The sequence below is a fragment of the Hemitrygon akajei genome, chromosome 7 (assembly GCF_048418815.1).
Source record: "Hemitrygon akajei chromosome 7, sHemAka1.3, whole genome shotgun sequence".
Classification (NCBI taxonomy): Eukaryota; Metazoa; Chordata; class Chondrichthyes; order Myliobatiformes; family Dasyatidae; genus Hemitrygon; species Hemitrygon akajei.
Window position 1 is genome coordinate 170742302 of NC_133130.1, and position 27198 is coordinate 170769499.

The following is a 27198-nucleotide window of genomic DNA, read 5'->3' on the forward strand; positions in this document are numbered from 1 at the left end:
GAAAGGACCAGATATCCACTGTTCCACTCATGGTGATATTTTAAAGTTCAAAGTGAAATTGACTATCAGAGTGCATTCATGTCACCACATACAACCCTGAGATTCTTTTTCTGCCACCATACTTTATTTTAATTTACAGTTTCAAATCAAAATCTACATTTTACACAATCTATTTCAAATCTTTTGGCTTCATTGTAAAACTCAAATTCTTATGTAAGTGAATCAATTCGTCTCATTTTTCATATAAATTTGCAAAATGGGATCATTATTCTAAAGGACTGTAGGTAACCAACTTTAAACATTATTGAAGTGTCACCGAACTCGGATTTATGGGTTTTCCTTGGGACATCACAGGAGTTTCCACAGTGACAGCAGACTGAATATTATTTTCAATCCAAAATAAAATACTGCAGATGTAGGAAATCTGAAGTAAAATGCCAGGCACTCCATCAGGTTTTCTCTGCTTGAGGTGACTGTGGAGAGGCTTGTTTATAACATGATCGATGGTTTATGATGTTAAAAGTCCGTTGCGTCGCTTTTTTTCGAGCTCTGTGCCTAAAGATCACAAAGATCCCGGGTCTCCAGGCACACAGCAGATATTCCAACTCCCCTGACAACACATGGATCTCCTGTCGTGACACTGATCCTCAATCTACCCATCTCCAGAGCCTTGAGATCCTAGGCTTCTGAATTCGAGCCGGTCTCTTAGGCCGAGCCTTTAGTGTGCCGAACAACGGCCCGCTATGGAACCCCAAGAACAGGTCCCATTCCCGCAAAGAACCGTAGTCAGCATGTAACTCCAGGTCAGGGTCTTCAAAAGAACCCTGACAGGGAAAAATGGAGATATTAAAGATGGAAATGGAGCTGTTTCTGAAGATGCAAGCAAAGGAGTCGCTGTTAGGTGCCATTAACCCTCTTAAGCTCCGCCTCAGTTGTCCTAGACTCCCCTACCATGGGAAACATCCTTTCCACATCTACTGTGTCTAGGCATTTCAGCATTCAAAAGGTTTCAATGGGATCCCCTCTCATCTTTCTAAATTCCAGTGTGTACAGACCCAAAGCCATCAAATGTTGCTCATATGATAAGCTTTTCATCCCCAGAATCATCCTTGTGAACCTCCTCTGAACCCTCTCCAAAGCCAACACATCTTTCAGATAGGAGCCCAAAACTGTTCACAGTACTCAAGGCAAAGCTTCACCAGTGCCTTATAAAGCCTCAGTATTATAAAGCCTCAGTATCACATCCCTGCTCTTGTATTCTAGAAATTTTGAAATGAATGCTATCATTACATTTGCCTTCCTTACTGCACCTCCAACCTGCAAGTTAAACTTTAGGATGTTCTGCACAAGTCCCTTTGCATCTCAGATTTTTGGTTTTTCTCCCGTTAGAAAATAGTCTACATACTTATTTATTCTACCGAAGTGCATGACCATGCATTTTCCAACATTGTATTTCATTGCAACCCACTCAAAATGCTGGAGGAACTCTGCAGGCTAAGCAACTTCTATGGAAATGCATACAGTCTATGTTTTGGGCCAAGACCCGTCATCAGCACTTGGGAGAAAAAAGGTGAGGAGTCAGATTAAGAAGGTAAGGGGGAGGGGAGAAAGAAAGACAGGGTGATAGGTGAAACCGGGAAGGGGGAGGGATGAAGTAAAGAGCTGGGAAGTTGCTTGGTGAAAGAGATACAAAGTTGGAGAAGGGGGAGTCTGATAGGAGAGGACAGAAGGCCATGGAAGGGGGAGGAGCACCTGAATATAAGGTGTTGATCCTCCAACCTGAGTGCGGTCTCATCACGACAGTAGAGCAGGCCATGTCAGAATTGGAATAAAAATGGGTGGCCACTGGGAGATCCCACATTTTCTGGCAGACAGGTGCTCAGTGAAGCGGTCTCCTACTCCATGTTGGATCTCACTGATATACAGGAGGCTACACTGGGAGCACCAGTTACAGCAATGACCCCAGCAGACTCACAGGTGAAATATTGCTTCATCTGGAAGGATTGTTTGGGGCTCTGAATGTCAGTGAGGAAGGAGGTGTAGGGGTAGGTGTGGCATATGTTCTGCTTGCAAGGATAAGTGCCAGGAGGGAGATCAGTGGGAGAGACAAATGGACAGGGAGTTGTGTAGGGAGCGATTCTTGCGGAAATAAGAAAGTGGGGAGAGGGAAAGATATGCTTGGTGATGGGATCGTATTGGAGATGGAGAGAATATTGGTTCCCCCTCAGGTTCAGGTGAAGCCTGTCCCTTTAGTACAGATCATATTCCCCTCCCCCCAGAAGAGCTCCCCATGATCCAAGAGCCTGAAGCCCCATTCCCTGCCTAGCTTCTCAGCCATATATTTGTCTGCCAAATCATTCTGTTTCTACCCTCACTGGGGCGTGACACAGGTAGATTTCCAGAAATTACTACCGTGGAGGTCCTGCTTCTCAGCTTTCTGCCTAGCTCTTTAAATTCTCTCTTCAAGACCTCTTTACTTTTCCTTCCTATGACATTGGTACCAATATATGTACCAAGACATCTGGCTGCTCTCCCTCCCTCTACAAAATTCCGTGGACGCAATCCGAGAGAATCCTGACCCTGGCACCTGGGTGGCAACATACCATCTGGATATCCCGTTCATGTCCACAGAATCTCCTATCTGTTCTTCTGGCTATTGAGTCCCCTATCACTACCGCTCCCCTCTTCTCCCTCTTTTCTTTCTGCCAGTAACCTGGTCTCCATGGCATTCCCCTCAACAGTATCCTAAACTCATTATTGAGGGGAATGGCCACAGGGGTGCTGTGTGCTAACTGCCTATTCACCTTCCCATTTCTTCGTTCGACAGTCACCCTGCTACCCGCCTCCTGCAACTTTGGGGTGGCTATTGGCTTGAAATGTTAACTGCTTATTCCTCTCTATTGGCACTGCCTGACCTGCTGTGTTCCTCCAGCATTTTGTGTTTGTTGCTTTAAGATTTACAACATCTACAAAATCTCTTGTGTTTATATTTCTAAAAGATCACCAATCAACTTTCTTCGCTCCAGGGTAACAACTCCTAAGTAAGCATTGTTCCAACTATATTGATATTTTTACTTATCAGTTTATAGGATTCGTGACTCCTGATGCAGGATTTCAACCCAAAACCTTGATGATTTCTTTTGTTTTTCCAGCAGATTGATTGTGCTGTTAAAGACCTGATATGGGCCATTGTTGCAGGACAAAGGTCTGAGAGTGCAAACTCCATTAACTAGAGTGCTTTAAACTTACAGCTGGGCTCTTCTTTAGACTCTGTTTCCAAAACAACATAATTACTGCTAATTTGATGCTAAAACTCTCAGAATAATGACATAATAAAAAATCCTCTGGCCTTCTCTGGAGTGGAGATTTGAACTGATAAGAGTGTAACCCAAACAAACGTTTTAATGGAAGGCTTGAGGTATTAAGTTTTCACAGAAACCTTGTTTACCTCAGTAATGAAGACTTGATTCAGATTTTTGCAAATGGCAGGCGTTTCAGTGATTCTGTGGCCCACACTGTAGCCACATGCTTTCCCGGATTTACTGATGTTTACCTAACAAATTTACTGCAAAATAAACAGGCTCATTCCTGCTACCATTAATCCTTCAGTACCTGAGGGTGTGGGGTAACTGAATTTGAGCAGAGGCCAACTTCTGTAATTTCTTAACAGTATAAATCACAAATGAAATTGACAGGGGAGTTATGAATCGTCATAAAACAAAAGAGCAGAATTAGGCCATTGAGTCCACTCCACCATTTCATCATGGCTGATTTATTATCCCTCTCAACCTCATTCTCCTGCCTTCCCCCATAACCCTTGACACTCTTGCTAGTCAAGAACCTACAAACCTCCACTTTAAGTATACCCTGTGACTTGGCCTTCACAGCTGTCTGTAGCGGTGAATTCCTCAGTTTTACCACTCTCTGGTAAACTCTCCTCTTCTCTGTCCTAAAGGGCCATCCTTGTATTCCGAGTCTGTGCCCTCTGGTCCTAGGCTCCCTGCTATAGGAAACATCTTCTCAACATCCATACTATCTAGGACTTTTAATATTTAATAGGTTTTAATGAGTTTCTCCCTTCATTTTCTAAACTCTAGCAGGTACAAGTGCGGAGTCATCAAATGCGCCTCATGCATTAACCCTTTCATTCCCAGGATCATTCTTGTAGACTTCTCCTAGATCTTCTCTAATGTCAATACATGTTTTCTTAGGTTTAAAAAGCCCAAAACTACACACAATAATTTGAATACAGTCTGACCAATGCCTTGTAAAGCTTCGGGTGATCTATAAGGAATAGAACATTGAACAGTACAGCTTAGGAACAGGATTTCAGCCCTCAGTGTTGTGTCAAACCAATTAAATTAATAATCAAATGACCAACTAAACTAATTCCTTCTGCTGACACAATATCCATATCCTTCCATTTACCTCACATTCGTGTAATCATCCAAAAATCTCTTAAAAGTCCCTAATGTATCTGTCTCTACTACCATCCCAGGCAGGGCATTCTGGGCATCCATCACTCTTTTTTTAAAAAAAAGGTCCCTCATATCCCCTTTGAAATTAGCCCCTTTTGCCCTAAACATGTGCCCTTTGGTATTAGACATTTCAACCCTGGGAAAAAGATACTGTCTATCTATGCCTCTCACAATGTCCTGGGTACCCTCACAAAGTAGGGAGCAGTGTCTCAGAAAGGCAGTGTCCATTATTAAGGACCTCCAGCACCCAGGACATGCCCTTTTCTCACTGTTACCATCAGGTAGGAGATACAGAAGCCTGAAGGCACACAGTCAGAGATTCAGGATCAGCTTCTTCCCCTCTGCCATCCGATTCCTAAATGGACATTGAGCCCATGAACACTACCTCACTTTAATATACAGTATTCTATTTTTGCACATTTTTAAATCTATTCAATATACGGAATTGATTTACTTATTTATTATGTTTTATTTTATTATTATTTTCTCTCAGCTAGATCATGTGTTGCATTGAACTGCTGCTGCTATGTTAACAAATTTCATGTCACATGCCGTTGATAATAAACCTGATTCTGATTCTGATCTTATAAACCTCTATGAGATCTCCTCTTGGTTTCCACCACCCCAGAGAAAACACTCCAAGTCTGCCCATCCTCTTGTTGTAGTACATGCCCTCTAATCTAGGCAGCATCCCAGTAAACCTCTTCAAAGATCCGACATCCTTCCTATAATGGGATGACCAGAACTGTATACATTACTCCAAACGTGGCCTAACTAGAGTTTTATAAACACAAGACAGTCTGCAGATACTGGAATCCAGAGCAACACCCATAAAATTGCTGGAGGAACTCAGCAGGTCAGGCAGCATCCATGGAAATGAATAAGCAATTGATGCTTTGGGTCGAGACTCTTCTTCAGGACTGGAAAGGAAGGGGGAAGATGCCACAACAAAAAGGGGAGGGGAGGAGAAGAGGAAGAGTGGACCATAGGCGAAGGGGAAGGAGGAGGGGCACCTGGAGAAAGTGAGAAGAGGTAAAAGGCCAGAGTAGGGAATAGAAGAAGGGAGAGGAAAATAATTTTCTTACCAGAAGGAGAAATCAATATTATTCATGCCATCAGGTTGGAGGCTATCCAGATGTTGCTTCTCCAGATGATACAAGGTGTTGCTTCTCCATCCTGAGGGTGGCCTTGTCTTAAAGCTACAAATTTATCTGATATGACCTAAATGTGATTCCAGACCCACAACTATAGGGTCAACAGTTAAGCACAAAGAAACAGCTGGTGGAGTTCATTAGGTCAGGCAGCATCTGTGGAGGCAGAGAGATGGTCTAATGTTTCAGGCCAGTCTGATCCAGGGTCAACAATCCTTCAGTCTTGACAGGCTGAGTTCCTGCCCCAATTTGTTTGTTGCTCTGGATTCCAGAGTCTGCAGCCTCTTGAATCTCCACTGGCCCCTGAGATGGCCTCCAGCAGCACTGGCATGCCTTTGGATCTGTCGAGGATGTGAGAGGTGCTATGTAAATGCAATCTCTTTGTTGGCTACATAAGTGCATCAGCCTGCAGTCAACAAACAACAGTGCTAAATTCAACGGCAGTGAGCTAAGCTGAGTATTCATAGACTGTTTCAATGCCTCTGTAGTTTGATATTTTATATTCTGCTCATTTTTTTGCCATTTGTACAATTTACTTCGTGGCCCTCTGTGGAAAGATGAATTTCAGGGTATGTACTGCATACATACTTTGATAATAAATGTACTTTGAATCTTTGAAACATTGCTAAGTCGATGTAAACACTGAAGTCCACTGATATTTACCTGCACATCAATTATTTTTGCTTCATCAGTTGTTTGGGGAAAGTGATCAAGTCCAAATGATATCGGAGGGCTCTGACTGTCGCTGTAAATGTATCATGAGGCCACTGACGAAGGATGCCTGCAGTCGCATACGGAATGGAAGCCTGCGCTTCGAGGACTTCTACACAGTCGAAACCGTCAGCTCCGGGACGGACTGCAAGTGTTCCTGTGTGGCTCCTCCATCATCTCTCAACCCCTGCGAGAACGAGTGGAGGATGGAAAAGCTCAAGAAACAGGCTCCGGAATTTTTTAAGGTACCACAGTAACGTTGGGGTGAACAGCCATGAAACTTGAGAACCCAACATGGGTCTGTGCTGTTGGATGTATTATGGTTAAATTCTTTTGCACTGTTAACGAATCAGTAATTATTCTGATGGTATGAGTGAGGGGTCTGGTGGCGTTATGGCCATGAGGGACTTGTTCTAATTCTGGAAACATGAGTTGAACCACCATCCCAAAATGGAGGGGCTTAACCATTCAGTTAAAAGGTGAGCGTTGGTACTCATAAGCAAAATTAGACCCATCGAGTCTGCTCCACCAGTTGATCATGGCCGATTTACTATTCCTCTCAATGCCATTCTCCTGTCTTCTCACCGTAACCTTTGATACCCTTACTAATCAAGAACCTATCAAACTCCAGTTTATAAATATACCCAATGACTTGGCTTTCACAGCAATCTGTGGCAATGAATTTCACAGATTCACCACCCTTTGGCTAAAGAAATTCCTGTTCCTACGAGGTAGATAGACAGGTAGGTGGTTCAGCCCTCTGGGTGTGTTCTGGAAAGGGTAGATGACCAGTAGAATTGGCATTAAATGTGTTATTATGACACTGAATGTAGTGCTGTCTTATGGGCAGTATTGTGCTGGGAACCTGGCATGAATCCTTGCCCTGCCGTATGCTGCGTGGACTCCTGCCCAGGAGTGCTGGTGACAGGAACTGGGCACAGATCCCTGGCCCTCGCTTGTGTTCCTCTGGCAATGAGCTCAATGCCATTCTTATTTAACTGGGTCCCCACCCAAACGTCAGCCTCATTAACAGGCCTGGCTTCCAGTCAGCCAGGGCACACTGGACAAAAGGCATGGAGCTAGTATTCTGGGAACAACCCAGGGCATGGATTTATGATCTCAATAGGTTAGAGGACAAGCCTCAGCCTGGGGAGTTTGGAGGGGCCTTGCGATGGAGGTGAGGGGCAGGTGATTGGCGCACAGTCTGCAGTCCCAGAGTGGGAAGGGAAGAGGGGTGGGGAATAGTGGTCTCATCCAAGGGAAGCGAGTAAACTGAGACAATGTTCTGCTCCTCTGCACAGTCAATGCTCTGGAGGAACCTTTCTCCAAAGCTGTAACTGAATTCCTTGAACTTCTAGCTCCCAGGATCAGACTATAGAGGTGATTAATAGCATTTGTATCAGATTTTATATTTCATAACAGCATAGAAGAGGGCTATTTGGCCCATCAAATCTATGACTTCACCCAGGGCACTCCCATCAGCCCATCCCTCTGCAACCCATCTCTCTCACATATCCATTAACATTCCCCCCCCCATCCCCACCATCTTACACAAGGGGAGATTTGTACTACCCAACTAATCTGCTGACTAGCACATCTTCAGAATGTGAGAGGTAACCAGAGCAATGTCTGTGACACCCATAGCCCCAGATTTTTTTGTCTTAATATTTAAATATGCACACCTATCACTCAGGAGTAGATTAGCTACCTGCCCAGGTCTGGTCTCCTTTAAACCCAGGGCGAGTTGGAGGCAGATTTGAGAGATTTACTTATTTTCACTTCTCGCCATCTTCAACCCTGCAGTTTTAGGGGTTAAGGTTATCTTCATGTTGGAATAACACAATTCATGATGTAACAATATTCAAAGTAAATTTATTATCAAAGTATGTCGATGTCACCTACACTGAGATTAATTTCTTGTGGTTATTCACAGTAAAACAAAGAAAAGCAATAAAATCAATAAAACAATCTCCTGCATGCATTTGGCACTGAAGGCCTGGAGAGTTGTTCATCAGTTGAGGATGGTAGAAGTTTTGTTTATAGACCATGTCTGGAAGATTGGTCCCCATGTTTTTGCATGTTGCAGCATTTTCTTTTCAAAGTCACTCTGAGACATTGTGTAGGACGACAGTTTGCTGATGCCCACAAAATGCTGGAGGAATTCAGCAGGCAAGGCAGCATCTATGGAAAAAAGTACAGTTGATGTTTCTGGCCAAAATGTCGACTGTACTCTTTTCCATAGATGCTGCCTGGTCTGCTGAGTTCCTCCAGCATTTTGTGTTTTGCTCTGGATTTCCAGCATCTGCAGATTTTTTTCTCGTTTGAGATTGCTGATGCCACTGCCCATTGTGCCCTCAACTAATGAGTTAATTTTGGGTGGGGTGGAAGGGGCAACGTGAGGAAATATTGGTATAGAAATCAAATTATGGACCTTAATTCATCTGAGTTAAACTGACTACAAGAGAAACCTTAAAATGGTAACACTTCCGCTGAAAAAATGGTTCACGTGTTTAATTCAACTCTATGCTCTCACTCTAGTTGCAGTCACTCGTTGACCTCCTGGAAGGCACCTTGTACAGCATCGATATGATGAAAGTGCACTCGTACATACGGAAAGTGACAACACAGATGAACAACCTTGAAGAGGTGTGGTAGACAAAGTTCACTGTCAGTCATTTGGGAACTCCGATAGCACAGAGAGCAGTGTAACAGAAGGAGAAATGAAAATGAGGGAATTCACTCTCATTCAGTATCATGTTTCCTAGCATTCACCACCACTGATTGTCTCAGTCTCTCTCTAGCAGGGGATCCCAACCTTTGGTTATGCCCTGGACTCCTACCATTAACCGAGACCCCAGGTTGGGAACCCCTGCTTGAATGGAAAAGGTTGCAGATATTATTTAAGGAGATTCCCCGATATCTGAAGGACGTGACCTATCCTTTCCTCTTCCCTGGACTTCAGTAGAGGTTCATTCAAGTACACAGTGTAGTGGTTAGCGCCGCGCTATTGCAGCTTGGGACATCGGAGTTTGGAGTTCAATCCCAGTGTACTCTGTAAGTCCTCACTGTGGAAGGTGTGTGTTTTGGCTTGGCACTCCAGTTCCTCCCACACTCCAAAGGGTTACTGGATAGGTTAATTGGTCGTTGTAAATTGTCCCATGATTAGTTAGGGTTAAATCAGGGTTTTTGGGGATTTCTAGGTGATGCAGCTCGAAAGGCTGGAAGGGCCTCTTCCATGCTATATCACTAAATAAATAAAGTAGGATAAGTAAATTAAACTAAATGTGACCTCTTCACAGCCAATCCAAGCCTAAGGACTAATCGGCTGTTGTGTATCTGACCCAGTCCAAGGTGGAAACAGTATTTAATCTCCTACATGCTCGTTCTGCTCATCAAGGGCAGAGGATGGTATAGCTGAGCAAATCACCATGTACCGGGTAAACTTCTGAGCAAAACCGGTGCAGGGCACCCAACTCCATATACTTTAGTTGACTCTTGACTAGATTCGTCCTTAATGCTTTAGCGGAACATCCACACAAGCCAACCGAAACATAACAAATGTCTTGTAACATCACACACAAAATACTGGAGGAATTCAGCAGGTCAGGAGTGTCTATGGTGGGGAATAAACAGTTGAGCTGACGCAACCTGATAAAGGGTGTCAGCCTGAATTGTTTATTCCCCATCACAGATGCTGCCTGACCTGCCGAGTTCCTCCATTTTGAGTGTGTTGCTCAAGATTTCCAGCATCTGCAGAATCTCTTGTGTTTATCAAGTTGCATCAGGCTTGAGTCGGGTAGGCGGCCTTTATTCTGAAATATAGCGATAAGTATGTCCATTCCCACTGGCTAGGAAGTTCCGAATCATTCATCACTCAATTCTCCAGTCAACAAGGCCTTGAATCTGTCCTTTACTCCATAGTTGCTTCATCTCCTGACACGACCACCCCAATGCTCTTTACCCTTTAGAAGCCTCTTGCTCAGGTTTTTGTCTCCAGTTATCAGAATTCCCAATAGATCAGAGGTTCACAATCTGGGGTCCACAGTTCCCCTCCCCCCAGTAAGTGGGAAGAGTCGTGGTATAAAAAAAGATAGGTGACCCTTGCAATAAGGGATTCTGATGAATGGGCTGTACTGGGTGCCTCCTTACTCAGCCCAGAGCACTGTATACCGGAGTTTTTTGTTAAAGTTATTAATTACTTGGATACACAGAAATAAAAGAATTGCACATTTAAATCAGTGAGAAATTCAATTGCTTGTTTCTATAAAGTAAGATGAAGACATATATATACTTATTATGAATAATCTTTGCATTAAATTTCATTTTTGAATAATGCTGTTGTAGGCTTTTGTCATGTGTAGGATTTGTGCCCCAAGATATTCCTTTACCCAAACACTACAATGTAATTGCAGTTTACTCCTTTCAATAAAGAATGTTTTATAGAATACCGTAGCGCAGTGCAGGCCCTTCAGCCCATTAAGTTGTGCCACCCTTAGAACCTACTTGGACCAGTCTAACCCTTTCCTCCTATATTTTTCTATAATCCATGTGCCTATCCAAGAGTTTCTTAAATGTCCACATGCATTCGACTATTCTCTGCATATAAATAAAAACCTGCCTCTGCCACCCCCCCCCCATACTGTACTTTCCTCCAATCACCATAAAATTATCCCCCCTTGTATTAGCCATTTGAGCCCAGAGGAAAAAGAAATCTCTGGCTGTCCACTTTGTCCATGTCTCTTATCACTTTGCTGCAGCATCCTTCAATCTGATTGTCTGTGTTCGCAAGCTCAACTAGAAATAAAATATTTCCAAAGTAATTCTTCCCTGAAACATTATAGAGCTGAGTGTTGTTACTGGGAAACCATATTGATGAAATTCAGTTTAATGTGTGATATTCTACATTGACTTGGGCTAGCAATGAAATCTCTTCTAGGACATGTACTGACGTAATTGTAACCCTGAAGCTGGCACATTATTTGATGGATGGAATAAACTCTACTGTGTTTCAGACCATCAAATCAAACCTGACCAGGGAGAATGACTTCATGAAAGAGAGCGTGAAAAACCTTTCTGATCAGATGAGACGCTACGAAAACTACTCTGAAATTATGCTCAGTGTAAAGAAGGAAATTTCGAAGCTGGGTCTCCAGCTCCTGCAGAAGGATGCAGGTGCGGAAGATAAGCAACAGGTAAAAAGATTGAAAGATGAATTGTCACATCAAAAGTTACAGTGAAATGTATTGGTTGCCTCCTGGTGGAAGCCTGTGTAGTCATAGGGAGAGCATGTAAACTCCTTACAAAAAATGGTGGAAGTGAATCTGGGCACTCATGATGTAATAGCGTTACACTAATCACTAGGTTCCCTATTACTCTATGACTCAATTTATAAAAGGTTAGCAGTGGCAAGAAGTGCAAGAGTGGTTGTCTATCGTGTCCAATGATGACAGGAAGCCTGTGGGGAGAGCTGTAAAATGGAACACCCATTCGACAGTCAAGTCCACTCTTTTGACCTCAGAAGTCTGAGTCGTGGTACAAACAAGCATCTCAAACTGGGATCTTCCTTAGCTGCAGTACATGACCACGGTGTCTACTATGTCTTGTCATGTCTTCGCTCTCCACGGAGCATTGCAGAATCTCCTTCCCAGCCGTTGGACCTCTCATCCACATAGTCAGCTGCAGCAGACTTCATGTGAAAGGGCAGGAGTGTCCCTATCTCACCAGGGTGTGACGTGCATCCGCTGCCCTCACCTGGCTTAGCCTGCCTGTCGAAGCGGTGTACCGTGGTGTGGCTGCTGTCGCACACAAACAGCTACTTGGATCCACTGATGAGCTTAATGGCATAGAGAGATTCACTAAGTGCGTGAGGCAGAGGGAGAACCGTGGTGTGGGAGAGACCTGGGGGAAGGTGAGAAGCAGGTCAGGAGTGTGGAGAAGACCTACAAGAGCCACTACAAGAGCTGGTGAATATTGGCAACACCAGCCACACAAATGGGCTGTGGGCTTATAGAAGGACAGCAATGAGAAAGAAAGAAAAGGGGGTGGCAATGTAGCATGGCAGTTAGTGTAATGTATTACAGCACCAGCGAGCTGAGTTCAGTTCCCACCACTGTAAGGAGTTAGTAAAATAAGCCTTAAAATTGGTGCTCCTAAATCGAATGCTTCAGTTTCCTCCCATATTCCAAAGCGATACGGCTTAGTAAGTTAATTGGTAGGTTAATGATAGAATGGTGGAGCAGATTTGATGGGCCAAATGGCCTAATTATGCTCCAGTGTCTTACGGTCACTTGGGTGTAATTGGGTGGCCTAGGCTCATTGTAGTGGAAGGGCCTGTTACTGTGCTGCATCTAAATAAAATTGAAAATAAAAAGAGAACAGCTCATTTGAAAGGTTCAGAGTACTGGGACATCCTCAGATTATTACTGAATCTACAACATTTTTTTTTCAGGACACAACTGGGCCAAAGGGTGTGAAGTATTTAAATAAAGTAGAGAACAAGAAAAAGCCACCGGCCCGAAAAACCCTTCCCAAGGTACCAAAAGCCAAAGTGATTAAACCAAAGAAGGCAGCTGCAAAAACCAAGCCAGCCGCCTTACTCAAAATACCACAGCCCACCAGCAAGACCAAGCCTGGCGTCCAGCAGCCAGGTATCGTAAAAAGTGTCACCTACTACATAGCCGGAAGGCGCGAAGACACAGGAAATCACGGTAAGAGTAAGTACGAAGAAAGCAAAATCCTAGTGTTTTCACATAGACTATCAGATACTATTGCCAATTAATGCTCGCAATATATTTTTAATTCTCTGCTTTTTTAGATGGTTCACGGTGGTATAATAAATTTTCCAACAAACCTGATGAGTTTAAAGGGAGGCAGGACTCTGTGCTTAGCAAATGTGAAAACCTGCTGTGGAATATCCATTACTGAGTCTGTGCTTACCATTTTCAAAAATGTCTGATCTTTTGACTCATTTTTTACCTTATGAAGGATCATCCCCTTCCATTTTTTAAACAAATTATATTTAAGGATTAGTAAGAGGCTGTGTTGCACATAATGTGATTTACTGTGGAGCTTCCACCCCTGCCCAAGTAAAGAAGGATATGTGTTGCATGTCTCTATAACTCGTAGCAAGTTGAAGTATTAAAACTTTGAGAGGAGAATCACTAGGTAATGTGACAGCAGAACAAAGACAATACATTCCATTAACTTTTTGAAGCAGAAAATTCTTAAGCTGTGCTTGGTTTCTCCAGAGGAAACCCATGTCCTCAGGAGGAGAATGTACAAACTCCTTACAGGCAGTGGCAGGAATTGAACCCAGGTTGTATTTGTATAGTGTACTAACTGTTACACTACTATGCATACTGGGCTCTGGAGGAACTCAGTTAGTCAGGCAGCATCTATGGAGGGGAAGGAATTGTGACTTGACCCAAAACATTGCCAGTTCCTTTCCCCTCAGAGATGCTGCTCCACCTGTTGAGTTCCTCCAGCGATAAGTTTTTTCATACATAATCTGCTTGTTGGTATCTGAACAGGTAGATGGCCTGGCCTGATCATCTCATTTGAGAGATGTTCACTTTGCCAGTACATCATTTCCTCTGCCATATAAATCAAGTAGCAAAAATACTTGTCCTTCATCTTTTGATCATTTTCTTCAGCATCAGATTCAAATTAATTTATTTATCACATGTACATCGAAAGATGCAGTGAAATGTGTTTGTGTTAACAACCAGCACAACCTAGATGTTCTGGAGGCAGCCCACAAGTGTTGCCACACATTCCGGTGCCAACATCACTATGTACCGTGTCATATGACAAGGGCAATCATGACCAGGATTGTTCTTGGCAAACTTTTCTACAGAAGTGGTTTGACCTTGCCTTCTTCTGGGCAGTGTCTTTACAAGATGGGTGACCCCAGCCATTATCAATACTCTTCAGAGATTGTCTGCCTGGCGTCAGTTGTCACATAACCAGGACTTGTGATCTGCACCAGCTGCTCAAACGACCATCCACCACCTGCTCCCATGGCTTCATGTGACCCTGATCCGGGGGTGGGGGGGCTGCTAAGCAGGTGCTACACCTTACCCACGGGTGACCTGCAGGCTAGTGGAGGGAAGAAGCGGTTTACACGTCCTATGGTAAAGACGTATCTCCACCCTGACACCCAACATTTTGCCTCTTTTAGGCTGCAGTTCTGGTCAAGAGTAAGGAACTAATCTTTTATCTCTGGAGAGACAATGCAAGAGCTTGTTGGCTGGTTCTGCAAATATAAGAAACCCTCTAAGGCCTGAGTTTAAAAACGGTCATTCATTACTTCTCTGTTTGAACATCCCCATCACTTTTGTTTACATTACAACAATCGCAGCATTTTTTTTTAGACTGAACTTCATTTCTCTAGTCATGGTCAGCATTTCCTTGTGGTCCAATGTGATTTGTATAGTTACAGGGTGGTCTTGCTCTTGATTCCTGGTGGTCCTATGTGGGGTGTACATCTGTTTTCTCTACTATAGTGTAAAGAAGGTGTGTCCATATTCCCAAATGACCAAGGATAGTGTTCCTATTGGCAGAAGAGCACTATAGTTTCTATTTTTGTAAGAGCCTAAATTTGTCTCCAATGTCAACATGATTTCCTTTATCTTGCAGACAAGGGAATTGGTTTGATGTTTTATTCTACAGTATTAAATGTAATCCTTGATGCAATTTTAGGTATAATATGTACCTCAGTTTCAAGAATTAGTTCATGGTCAGTCAACTTTGGAACAAATTGCAGTTTATATTATTGTGATGACCATATTTTGGCAGTTATAAAACCAAAGGCCGGGAGCTTGGGAGTAAACTGATCAGCACAATGTCAGTGGTCTGAGTGCATCATCAATGATCTTCTCATTGTGTAGTGGTTAGTGTGACACTACTACAACTTGGGGCGTTCCGGAGTTTGGAGTTAATTTCCGATACTGTCTGTAAAGAGTTTGTACATTCTCTTTGTGAACATTTGGGTTTCCTCCCAGAGCCCAAAGATGTACCAGTTAGTAGGTTAATTAGTCATTGTAAATTGTCCTGTGATAAGGCCAGGGTTAAATCGGTGGGTTGCTGGACAGCTTGGCTTGTTGGGCCGGAAGGGCCTGTTCCACACTGTATCTCAAAATAAAATTAATTAATTTAAATAAACCAAGCAGGAAACTACTAAAAATAGTTCATTTACTATCCCTGGAGACCTCATTCACCTGCTCTAATAGCAAGCTGAGACAATTCTTCCTTTTCCATCTGCACAATCTATAAAGTATTTGAAATACTAAATAAATGTTCAATAACTTGACACAGTGAAAGTACTGAAAGTGAACTTCTTCTCTGGAATCACTAAAAAGTGTCTCTCATCTCCATTATGGTACAAAGTGGTTAGCACAGTCACTTTCCAGTTCTAACTAAAGGATTGGGGTTTGACTCCCACTAGTGCCTGTGAGGACTTTGTACTTTTTCCCCATGACTGCCTGAGTTTTCTCCAGTGTTCTATCTGCCCATCATCCCCTCCGCATCTCATTCCAGCTCCCACCTCTCAGCCTCTATCTCACACCCTATGTACTGCCATATACCGGCATTCTTCTCTCTCAGTCCCAGAGCAGGGTCTCGACCCGAAATGTTGACTCACAATTTTTGCCTCCACAGATCCTACTTGAGCCACTGAGTTTTTGACCCAGTGTGTTCTGCCTTTCATCCTTGATACCAATACCTGCAATCTCCTGTCTTCAGTAGGAGTGAAGAGCAACAAAGAGTCTGCTGGAGGAACTCTGGGTCGAGCAGTATCTGTGGTGGGAAAGGAGCCCAGGGTGCTCCACCCTCTCAGTTCCTCCAGCAGATAGTTTGTTGCTCCGGAGTCTAGCATCTGCCGTTTCCTGTGTCTCTATGCTTCTGGTGTTATCTGGTTAGTCTCTAAATTTGGAAAATCTGCTCTGTTGGTTGAATGGCTCCCTAAGGCTCGGCAAACTGTGGAGAACAATACAAACCAAACGGGGGGGGGGGGGGGGGGTGCAATGAAATGAAGCGGCTTGAACCAATTCACTCCAAAAAGAATATTGTGGTATGCATCCTGTTTCAACTCTCAATGCTTACAAATTGCATTGAGCAGTGTTGTCATTTCCTGGTCAGACTGGTCCTGTTGCCAACAGGTTTTCCTGTAGCTTTGTTCTTTCCCAATTGCTTTTCCTGAAACTTTGTGCCTCGGGAGGGATAACTCCATTAAAGTGTTCTCAGAATGCCCATTCATGCTGTGAAAGGAGGGTTGTGGGGTCCCTAGGTGACCCCACAACTCTCTGTGTGAGTGTGGAGATGATAGGTTTGTGGGGGTGATGAGTGTGTGCACGTGTGTTTTACACAAGTTTTGTGCATGTACATGTGGGCTGTATGCGGGGGAAGTGATGAGTGTGTGTGTGTGTATACAGGTAGGGTGTAGGGAGGCCAAGTCATTGGATATATTTCAGGCAAAGGTTTATAGATTCTTGATTAGTCAGGCCATGAAGGGATACAGGGAGAAGGCAGGAGATTGGGGCTGAGAGGGAAATAGATCAGCCATGATGAAATGGCAGAGCAGACTCTACGGGCCAAATTGCCTAATTCTGCTCTTTTATCTTATGGTATGTGGAGGAAGTGATAAGTTTGTGGAGTTGATTGTGTGTATTGGGTTGTGTGTTTGTCGGAGTTTTTGGGGGCAGTACTTCTCTGTATTGTGTGAAAAGAGGCAGCGTACATTCACGCTGGGTGTGTTTGAGAGGTGTGTGTCTATGGTGTGTACATGAGGGGGTAACTTATCTGTAAAAGAATCATGTGTGAGGGGTGGATGCGAGGTTTATTGTATCTGATCCCTCAGCAAGGTGAGTTACAGGACACACTGACTCACACCCTCCTCCCCCTGTGCATTCTGTAGTCACTGAAGTCCACACACATCCTGCACTTTAATCAGTGGCTGGGAATTTGAGCTCTCCTGCTGTTGGGCTTTCTTTATTGCCACACATGAGATACAACTCAGATGCTCACAACCGTACACAATGTTCTTAAAAGGGAAATCAAATATTACAGCATAAAAGATCTATCTACCAATAACATAACATAACCACACTATACTTATCCTGATCTGTCGCTGGGGGATAGTACGTTCTGTGTGCGGCTCTGCTGAGGAAGCTGCTGGTATTCGGCAGCCACTTCTGCAGAGCAGAGTAAGCCCTGTAGGGATAACTACCAAAGGAGAGTCTCATCAACCAAAAGACCCACCCACTGACCACAGCCACCACTTGCTCTTGCCCACTCTGCACCAGGATATGTAGGGCCTCCACAACCACTGGAGGACTCACCAATAGACAACCCACAGTAGCAGAGTGGTTAGAGCTGTTATAGCTCGGGCCATTCCAGAATGCAAAGTTCAATTCCAGCTACATCTGTGAGGAGTTTGTACCTTGTGAACTTAATGGGTTTCCTCCATGTGCTCCAGTTTCCTCCCACAGTCCAAAGATGTACCAGTTAGTAGGTCATTTGACATTGTAAATTGTCCTGTGATTAGGCGAGGATTAAATTGGTGGGTTCCTGGGCGGTGTGGCTCAAAGGGCTGGAGGGACCTGTCCTGTGCTGTATACCTACATCATAGCCCATTGAGAACATCATACTTGACTCTAGTGATCGCACTACTACTAGTTGCTGTATCATTATTCAGAGCAAAAAATGTTCAGCAAAGTGACTAGTCGGCCATTTATTGTCCCAGTCAGCTCTTGTCCCCTCCTGGTCTTCTGCACATGATGGAATTAAGCTGAAGTACAATCAGTAGCAACTTTTTTGTGTTAAATCAGAATTAAGCTCCAGACTGTATCAAAGCCATAACTTATTCAAAGTACTTACAGGTCACTATAAATAACCCTGAGATTTATTTTCTTGTGGGCATTCACAGTAAATACAAAATTAACTATACAAACAAATAAATAATTAACAAAAATCGACAACATGAGACAAAGGGTCCTTGAAAGTGAATCCGTAGATAGTGGGAATCGTTCAGTGTTGGAGTTCCTGAACCCTAGTGGTGTGAATCCTGAGGCTCTTTTACCTCCTTCCTGATGAGAACAGAAAGAAGAGAGTGGCCTGGATGGTAGAGGTCCTTGATGATGGATGCTGCTTTGCTGTGACAGTGCTCCCTGCCATGTAGATAACATTCTGAATTTTCCCGAACTTCTAAGAGTGTAGAGTCGCTACCACGCTTTCTTTGTAATGGCAATAAAGTGCTGGGCCCAGGACAGATCCTCTGAAACGATAGTACTGAGGACCCTCTGCACCTCTGCTTCCCCCTGATGAGGACTGGATCATGGACCTCTGCTTCCCCCTGATGAGGACTGGATCATGGACCTCTGCTTCCCCCTGATGAGGACTGGATCATGGACCTCTGCTTCCCCCTCCTGTAGTAATAATCAGCTCCTTAGTCTTCCTTCTACAAACTGCACTCAATGCTAAAGAAAAAGCAGCAACCAGTTTGCTCTGAACAAGCTTCCATAAACTGTCAAGGCCATATAATGTTGGTTGAGGGAGTAAATCCGGAACAGAAGACCACACCCAACCCTCCAACATGCTTTTCACAACAGAACCACAAAACAACCGAGCTCCACCAGAGAGAACCGATGTTTTAATGACTGACCTTAAAGCCTCGGCCAGCTGCAGTGTGGCTCTGCCTCAGTTGGGGTTCCTGCACTGCTGTCACTGCAGTGGGTTCAAACCCACTGAGAGATGAGAGAATGCTGCTGACAGCATCCACTGTCGCTGTCAGTTCCAAGGAGCCGGTGAGAGCTCGCCAGTGGGATCGCTAAGAAAGTTCTCCAAAAGCTGGAGTTATGGTTGCAGGGGGTCAGACATAACGGCAGGATCTCTCTGTGAGATTATTGATGCATTAATAATCTTCCCTCTGGCAAGAAGCCAGCACAGGTCTGTTCCCTAAGTTCACTCCTTTGTCCATCCTTGATGATAACCGCCAACGTAGCGCAGCAGTTAGCACGAGGAGGAATTTCTTTAGTCAGAGAAGTGAGTCTGTGGAATTCGTTCCCACAGGCAGCTGTGGAGGCCAAGTTGAAGGTCGAGGCTGATAGATTCTTGATTGGTCAGGGCATGAAGGGATGCGGGGAGAAGGCAGGAGACTGGGGCTGAGAGGAAAATTGGATCAGCCATGATGAAACAGCAGAGCAGACTCAATGGGCCAAATTGCCTATGTCTTCTGGACTCTATTACAGTCCATGGTGTTGGAGTTCAGAGTTAATTTCCAGCATCCTCTGTAAGCATGCTTGTACATTCCTTCCCGTATGCACATGGATTTTTTTTCTGGGTGCTCCAGTTTCCTCCCACACTCCAAAGATGTACCGGTTAGTGGGTTAATTGGTCATTGTAAATTGTCCGGTGATTTGACTAGGGTTAAATTGGTGGGTTGGTAGGTGGTGCAACTCAAAGGGCCGGAAGGACCTGTTGCACATTGTATCTCTAAATAAAATCATTGTAACCACTCTGATAATAAAATAGTGACACACAAAACTCTGGAGGAACTCAGCAGGAAAGGAAGAATGGTGACATTTTGGGCTAGGTCCTTCTTCAGGACTGAAAATAAAATAGTTCAAGCTAGCCCTACCAGCTGATGGCACCTCTCTCTGCCAATACACATTTACAAAGACAATATAAATTTATTATCAAAGTACATATATGTTAGCATATACTACCTTGAGGTTCACTTCTTGCAAACATTTACAGGAAAGTAAAGAAATACAATAGAATTTATGAAAATTTGCACATAAGAAGACTGAAAAAAAGTTCAAAGTACATTTATTATCAAAGTATGTACAGTTGGCCCTCCTTATCTGCGAATTCCGCATGCGCGAATTCAACCAACCGCAAATCGTGAAAACCCAGAAGTGCTCTTCCAGCATTTGTTGTTCGAGCATGTACAGACTTTTTTTTTCTTGTAATTATTCCCTAAACAATGCAGTATAACAACTATTTTACATAGCATTTACATTGTATTAGGTATTATAAGTAATCTAGAGATGATTTAAAGTATATGGGAGGATGTGCGTAGGTTATTGTGGATTGGGTTCGAAAAAATTTGGAGGTTCTCTTACTAGGTAAGTCAGAACAGGTACATTTGGTATTATTTAGCTTCAGTTAGTCAAACGTTTGTCTTACTATATAGTATATATTTTACCTTTCTATGCATATAAAACGCTTAAGAACGTATGTTTCAGCGCCGGGCTCCGGAACAGAAGTTCCCAAGTTCGATCCAGTGACAGATGGCTCCCGAATGCGCTCTCCACTGTGCCGGGTTGATGTGGAGGATCAAAAACTCAAAACCCTAAAACCCAATAATTAAACCACTGTGTTGCTCAGTAATAATTGTAGCTTTCATCGGGGCAGGGCCTTTCTCACTTTATCCTTTAAAATTGTTCCGATCGTTGCCCGATGGAAAAGCGTTAGGCTACAATGACCAATGGCGTTTCACCTCTTTCCAATCGCTTTATTATTTCCACTTTAGTTTCAATCGTGATCGTGATTATTTTTGTGAACAGAAACACTGCGGATTCAGAGCTCCGCCACCAGGTCCTAATGTCCACCGCATTGAGACAGGTTGAATAAGGGACTTGAGCATCCGCGGTTTTTGGTATCCGCAAGGGGTGTTGGAACCAATCCCTCGCGGATAAGGAGGGCCGACTGTGCAGTGTACTTTATACAACCTTGAGATTCGTCTCCTGACAGACAGCCAAAAAACAAAGAACCCAATAGAACCCATTTAAGTAAAAGACCCAATGTGCAGAGAGAAAAAAAGCAAATCGTACAAACAATATAAGTAAGCAAATAACACTCCGGACTGAAGTTCACGAAAGTGAGTCCACAGTCAGAAAGTCAGCCCATTAGTTGTAGGCCACAGTCTCACTTCAGCACAGAGGCAAGTACACCTCGTGGAGCAGTGAACTTTACTAGCCCGCCCCTTGCCTCCAGAAACCAATGTGCAAAAAAAGTACTGAGAACATCCGATGTACAAGATCCTTGAAAGTGAGTCTGTAGATTGAGTTATGGTGAGTGAAGTTATCCAGGCTGGTTAGGTGGACTGTCCATGTTTCACTGAGCTTCCACCTGCTTTACCACTGGTATCCATCTCAATTCTCATGGTAAGGAACTGGCAACTACCAAAGAAGTGAGAAAGTAGTTACTGTACAAATACCAGCTCTAATCATTTTTATTTCCTGTATGGATGTGATTGAAGCTGTTAAAGTCACAATTATTCCCATTCCTAACTTTTTCAAGGGTGTGTGCATCGGAGAAGGATGGGAAGAGGCCAGTTGGCCTTGAAGGAACAAGGCGTAAATGAGATGGGAAAATGCAAAGAAACAATTGAACTAGACTTCTACTTACCAATGTTCAACGGCAAACCAAACAGTTTATTTATGTTTATAATTCGCGATGTAAAAGTGTCAGATGTCCCTCTGTCACTCAGAAGCTCAAGTATAAGTTCAAGTTTATTATCATTCAACTGTCCATATGTATAGCACCAAATGAAGCAATGTTCCTCGGGGTCAAGGTGCACAACACAGTACATATAACTCATCCACAACACAAAGTAATATTACCACAAATAAATTAACAAATAGTAAGATGCACTTATAACAAGTTAAAAAGAAAACAGTATAACACTACTGGTGCTTCATACGTGATGATACCTGAGTGGTGGCAGGGAGTTCAGTAGTGTCTCGGTCTGGGGAAAAAAGCTGTTTCCCATCCTAACAGTCCCTGCCCAAATACTATGGTACCTCCTGCCTGACGGTGGGGTCAAAGAGATTGTTGGATGGTGTGAGGGATCATTGACGATGCAAAGGGCCCTGTATAAGCAGGGCTCCTGATAAATATCCTTGAGGGGCGCAGTGATCCTATTTGGGTGTTTTAATGTTCTGTAAATAATTTTTTGCTGTATAATTATTTATTGTACAGTACTGTGCAAAGGTCTTGGGCACATTGTTAAAAATGCTGTAAAGCAAAGATGCCTTAAAATAATTAAATAAAAAGTCTCTAAATGTCAAAAAGTTACGATAAAGAGCAGTAAACAGTAAAAGACAAAATTAAATCAATATTTGTTGTGACCACCCTATGCCTTTAAAACTGCATCAATTCTCATAGGTACACTGTTGTGCAGTTTTATAAGAAAATTGGTTTGTAGGTTGTTCCAAGCATCTTAGAGAACTTGTCACAGTTCTTCTGCAGACTTTGGCCATCTCGCTTGCTTATGTCTCTCCAGCTAATCCCAGACAGCCTCAGTGATGTTGAGATCAGGGCTCTGTGGAGGCCATACTACTGAAACCGTATTAAAAAAGTCTAGGGTGCCTAAGACTATTGCACAGTACTGTAACAGCAGTTGTCGAACAGTAAGAGAGTAAAATCTAGTCACTCAGTACCAGGTGCTACAAGTATCTGAAGATGCAGTGACGGAAATCAACAGAATATTGTTTGTTGCTTCAGATAATGATGGTTCCACCATTTAATCAGCTAATAAATATTTATTTATTTAGAGATACAGTGTGGAACAGGCCTTTCGGCCCAATGAGCCACACCGCCCAACAACCCACCTATTTAACCCTTGCCTAATGACAGGACAATTTGCTATGACCAGTTCACCAGGAGGAACGTACAAATTCCTTACAGATGATATTGGAATGGAACTCCAGGCTCTGATGCCCCAAGCTGTAATAACCTCGTGCTAACTGCTACGCCCACGTTAAAAATATTTTCTTAACAAGCTTGTACTTGTAGTTTTTTTTTCAAAAATTTTGCTTGATTCAAGTTTCTGTGTTCATAAAAATATCCTCAAATTTAATGTGCTTAAGCTTTAATTTGTCCAGCTATTTAAGCATTTATCTGAAGCTTTTTGAGATAATTTCTCATTGTTACTGAAATAGAGCCTTGTGATTGATTAGTTTGTGTGTTACGATAACGTTGCTGTTGGACTGTAGGGAAACTTGAGAAAAAGCAGAAATACTGTGAACCCTCTGTTTAAAATATATATATATACATATATATAAATTACTGGCTGTGTGATGAGTCAACAGAGAGTTTGTACAAGGTTCAGGCACCTAGTGTGACAAAATTGACCTTGTGCTTCTTCAAGCCTTGAAACTGACATTGTATACCTCCATGTCCCACATCCTCAAGATGTTCTGCACACTTTTAAATTACCCAAGGAATTAGCAAATCAAATATCTCAGGGTAGTTTTTAATCCTTGGTGGACTTCCAGCAGGAGGGTGTGATGGCCTGTTAATTCCTTCCTTGCCCACTGATAGGAAATTTATCCATCAACACCACTGATGAGGAACCATTTCTCATCTGTGCGTCGATGGATGAAGGGGAAAGTCTTAGTGGTGGTTGCCCAGGATAGAGAGGCCTCAGTTTTCCTTGTGCTTTTCCAGATCACATACCTGTGCTTCTTGGCACAGGAGAGAAAATGACCTGAAGCGTGTCTCCAGTGATTTCCACGCTTTGATCCCACTTAGCAGCGAGGTTGGAATGAAAGCGAAATGGAATGATCTAATCAGACCGCAGAATGGATTTAATCTGCAGGTTTTGGATGGACTTCTTTGTGACTGGGAGAGGCTTGAACCGTAACACTCAATGCTCAATTTATCTGATGTGCAGTACATGCCTTCAGCCTGGGATTACAGTAATGGGAATAGCCTCAAAGGACAAAGAGTTACCAGGAAATTTACAAGAAACTTTTGGGGAAATATGTTAAATATAAATATAGTGAAGGGACACTTTTAAAAGTCCTTGAGTTCACAAGTGATATCTTCATTTATCAAATACTGACCACCCAAGTTGTGTTGCATTTAGAAAATTTCTTGATTACTTACAGCTTTCCAAACTTGTTAACTTTATGTTCAGACAAACCATGCTAACTTCCATGTCTCTAAGACAGAAAACAAAAATGCCGTAAGTGGTCAGTAGATCAGGCAGCAACACAAAGAGGTCAGTAACCTCTTTTCGTAATCAGTAAAGCCAAGGATAAATAAACTTTGAAAACATGAGTGGAAGGAGGAGATAAGAAGGCATGTAGCAGTGTGGGAAGCAGGAAGGATTAAATGGTGACAGAGGGACAGAAACAACAGCTGGTTCTAGAGGAGATGTAAAAGGAAGATGTAGAATTGTTATTAGAAATTGTGAAATTTAGAATAACACAGACCTTCCCTTCTGTTTTCATCCTCATGTCCCATAAATCGATGGTACAGTTCCCGGCATATCAGCCTGTCGTTCTACTGATTGAACACTGGAGGTAGCATCGATGGGGGAGGCCAGCCCCCAACCATGCATAGATGCCATGCTACACCGCCTTCAGTGTCTAATCACCTGAACTGTAGCAGCAGGCAAGCCCCCGGCTTGAGACATAGACCTTGCTACTGCCCAAGCTATGCAGCTCCTATGCCACCTATCCCCCCCCACCACAAACAAGGGAAACAGGCCTGTAGCAACTTACATTATCAATGTCCAACAGGGTCTTGTGATTGCAAGAAAAGCTTCCAAGGCAATCACCCACGGTAACACTGCATGCTGCCTTTGTGCACCAATGGGCACTTAATTTCTCTGCTAATTAGGGAAATAACTTACATTATTCAATTGTTGATACTTTGTGCTTGTAACATTTGAAATGGTCCCACACTGATTAATTTTATTTGAAATATCACTTTCAGATAGTTCTTCTAAAGGGACATCTCGTTCCAAGGATCAGGAGTTACGAGCGGGAGAGAAGTCTCAGGGTTCTCGCGAATCTGAGGGAGCTGACAAGCATGCAGAGAGTTCAGCTGTAGCTCCATTCCCCGAAACCGACGCAACCACCACAGCTGGGCCTGGCACAAACGTCACAGAGACCCCTCACACAACCAGGCCAAATACAGGTACATTCACACAGTTTTAAATGTTTACAGATCTGAATAGAGTAAGAATGGGTTCTGTTATGACATATTTTTGCATGTTTTCATTTGTTTATCTGCCAGTTTTTTTCATGGTGTCACTGTCTATCCCTCTTTCCCCTTCAGTTGAAAAACATGCCAAGGAATTTTAGAGGGTGTTTAACTGTCAATCATATGGGTAGGTCTGCAATATCAAGAACATCGTTGGCATGCTGTGTTGGCGTTGGACAGTGTGGTGACACTTGAGGGCTGCCCCCAGCACGTCCTTGTTCGTTATTAACACAGATAACACATTTCACTGTATGCTTTGATCCAGTAATCCAGATGTAGCACCTGCCCCCCAGAACTAGCTTGCATTTCGCTGACCTGTTCTAATTCACAGAAAAGCAACTCAACACCATCCAGGATAAAGCAGACAGCTTGACTGGCACCCTCAACATTAATTCCCTGTGCGTCAGTGCAGAGCCGTAATAATAATATTGACAACATGCATTGCTGTTACCCCCCCCCCCCCCCCCGAGTACTTCCAATCCTACAGTAGTTGCAGTATCACTGTTTCCAACATGTACTGCCATTACCCACCCAGAATACTCCCACCCCACAACTGTTAAGCAAGGGGACACCACTACCACTGGTACCTTTCCAAATCGCACCCCGTTCTGATTCGGAAATATATTCTCCATCCTTGAATCAGGTTTAATATCACTGGTATATGATGTGAAATTTGTTGTTGCATGGCAGCAGATTATTGCAACATATAATAATAAAAACTGTGAATTACAGTAAGAAGTATGTATTCAGAAGGTTAAATTTTAAAAAGTTAAGCAAGTGGTGCAAACAGAGGAAATGCAGTAGTGAGGAAGTGTTCATGGGTTTGTTGTCCTTTCAGAAATCTGATGACAGGGGAAAAGCTGTCCTAAAACATGATGCTTGTCCTCAGGCTCCCGTACCTCCTTCCTGATGGGAGCAATGAGAAAGAGGGAACGACCTGGGTGATGGGGGTCCTTGAAGATTTTGTGGATGCTGGGGAGGCTAGTGTCCATGATGGAGCTGACTGAGTTTACAACTTTCTGCAGCTTATTTTGATCTTGTGCTGTGCCTCTTCTCTTCTCCACCGCCCCCCCATTCCAGAAGGTGATACAAGCAAGGCTGCTTAACATGGTATTACAGGGTAGATACTAGCATAGATAGAAGATTGGCTGATTGGCAGGAAGCAAACAGTGGGAATAAAGGGGGTCTTTTCTGGTTGGTTGCCAGTGCAAATGGACTTGGGATTCCTCATGTTGGATTCACTAAAGGTTAATTTGCCAGTTGAGTTGGTGGTGATGAAGACAAACGCATTATTAGCATTCATTATGAGAGGACTAGAATATAAGATCAAGGATGGACTACTGAGGCTTTATAAGGCATTGGTGATCCCTCACTTGGAGTATTGTGAACAGTTTTGGGCCCTTTATATAAGGAAGGATGTGCTGATATTGGAGAAGGTGTAGAGGAGATTCACAAGAATGATTCTGGGAATGAAATGGTTATCATATGAGAAGTGTTTGATGGCTCTGGGCCTGGAATTTAGAAGAATGAGGGTATCTCATTAAAACCTATTGCATATTGAAAGGCACAGATAGAGTGTCTGTGGAGAGGATGTTTCCTATACTGGGGGAGTCTAGGACCAGCGGGCGAAGCCTCAGATTAGAAGGACATCCATTTAGAATGGAGATGAGGAGGAATTGCTTTAGGCAGATGATGGTGAATATGTGGACTTCATTGTTGCAGGTGGCAGTGGAGGCCACATCGTCAGGTGCATTTACGGTGGAGGTTGATTGATTCTTCATTAGTCCGACATGAAAGGTTACGGGGAGAAAACAGGAGAATGGGGTTGAGAGGAAAAATGGATCAGCCATGATGAAATGATT

At 43.3% G+C, this 27198-nt stretch overlaps 1 protein-coding gene across 2 annotated transcripts in view; it reads left to right on the top strand.

The window, feature by feature from the left end:
* The window catches only part of LOC140731171 (olfactomedin-like protein 2A), a 48266-nt gene that overhangs the window by 11855 nt on the left and 9213 nt on the right, over positions 1-27198 (top strand). Inside the window, exons 2-6 of one of the 2 annotated variants that reach the window (XM_073052588.1) lie at positions 6322-6585; positions 8879-8986; positions 11353-11532; positions 12789-13053; positions 25067-25270. In XM_073052588.1, coding sequence (XP_072908689.1) covers positions 6322-6585; positions 8879-8986; positions 11353-11532; positions 12789-13053; positions 25067-25270 — 1021 coding nt within the window. The remainder of the gene's footprint in view (positions 1-6321; positions 6586-8878; positions 8987-11352; positions 11533-12788; positions 13054-25066; positions 25271-27198) is intronic. The other variant, XM_073052589.1, reaches the window with a different exon arrangement.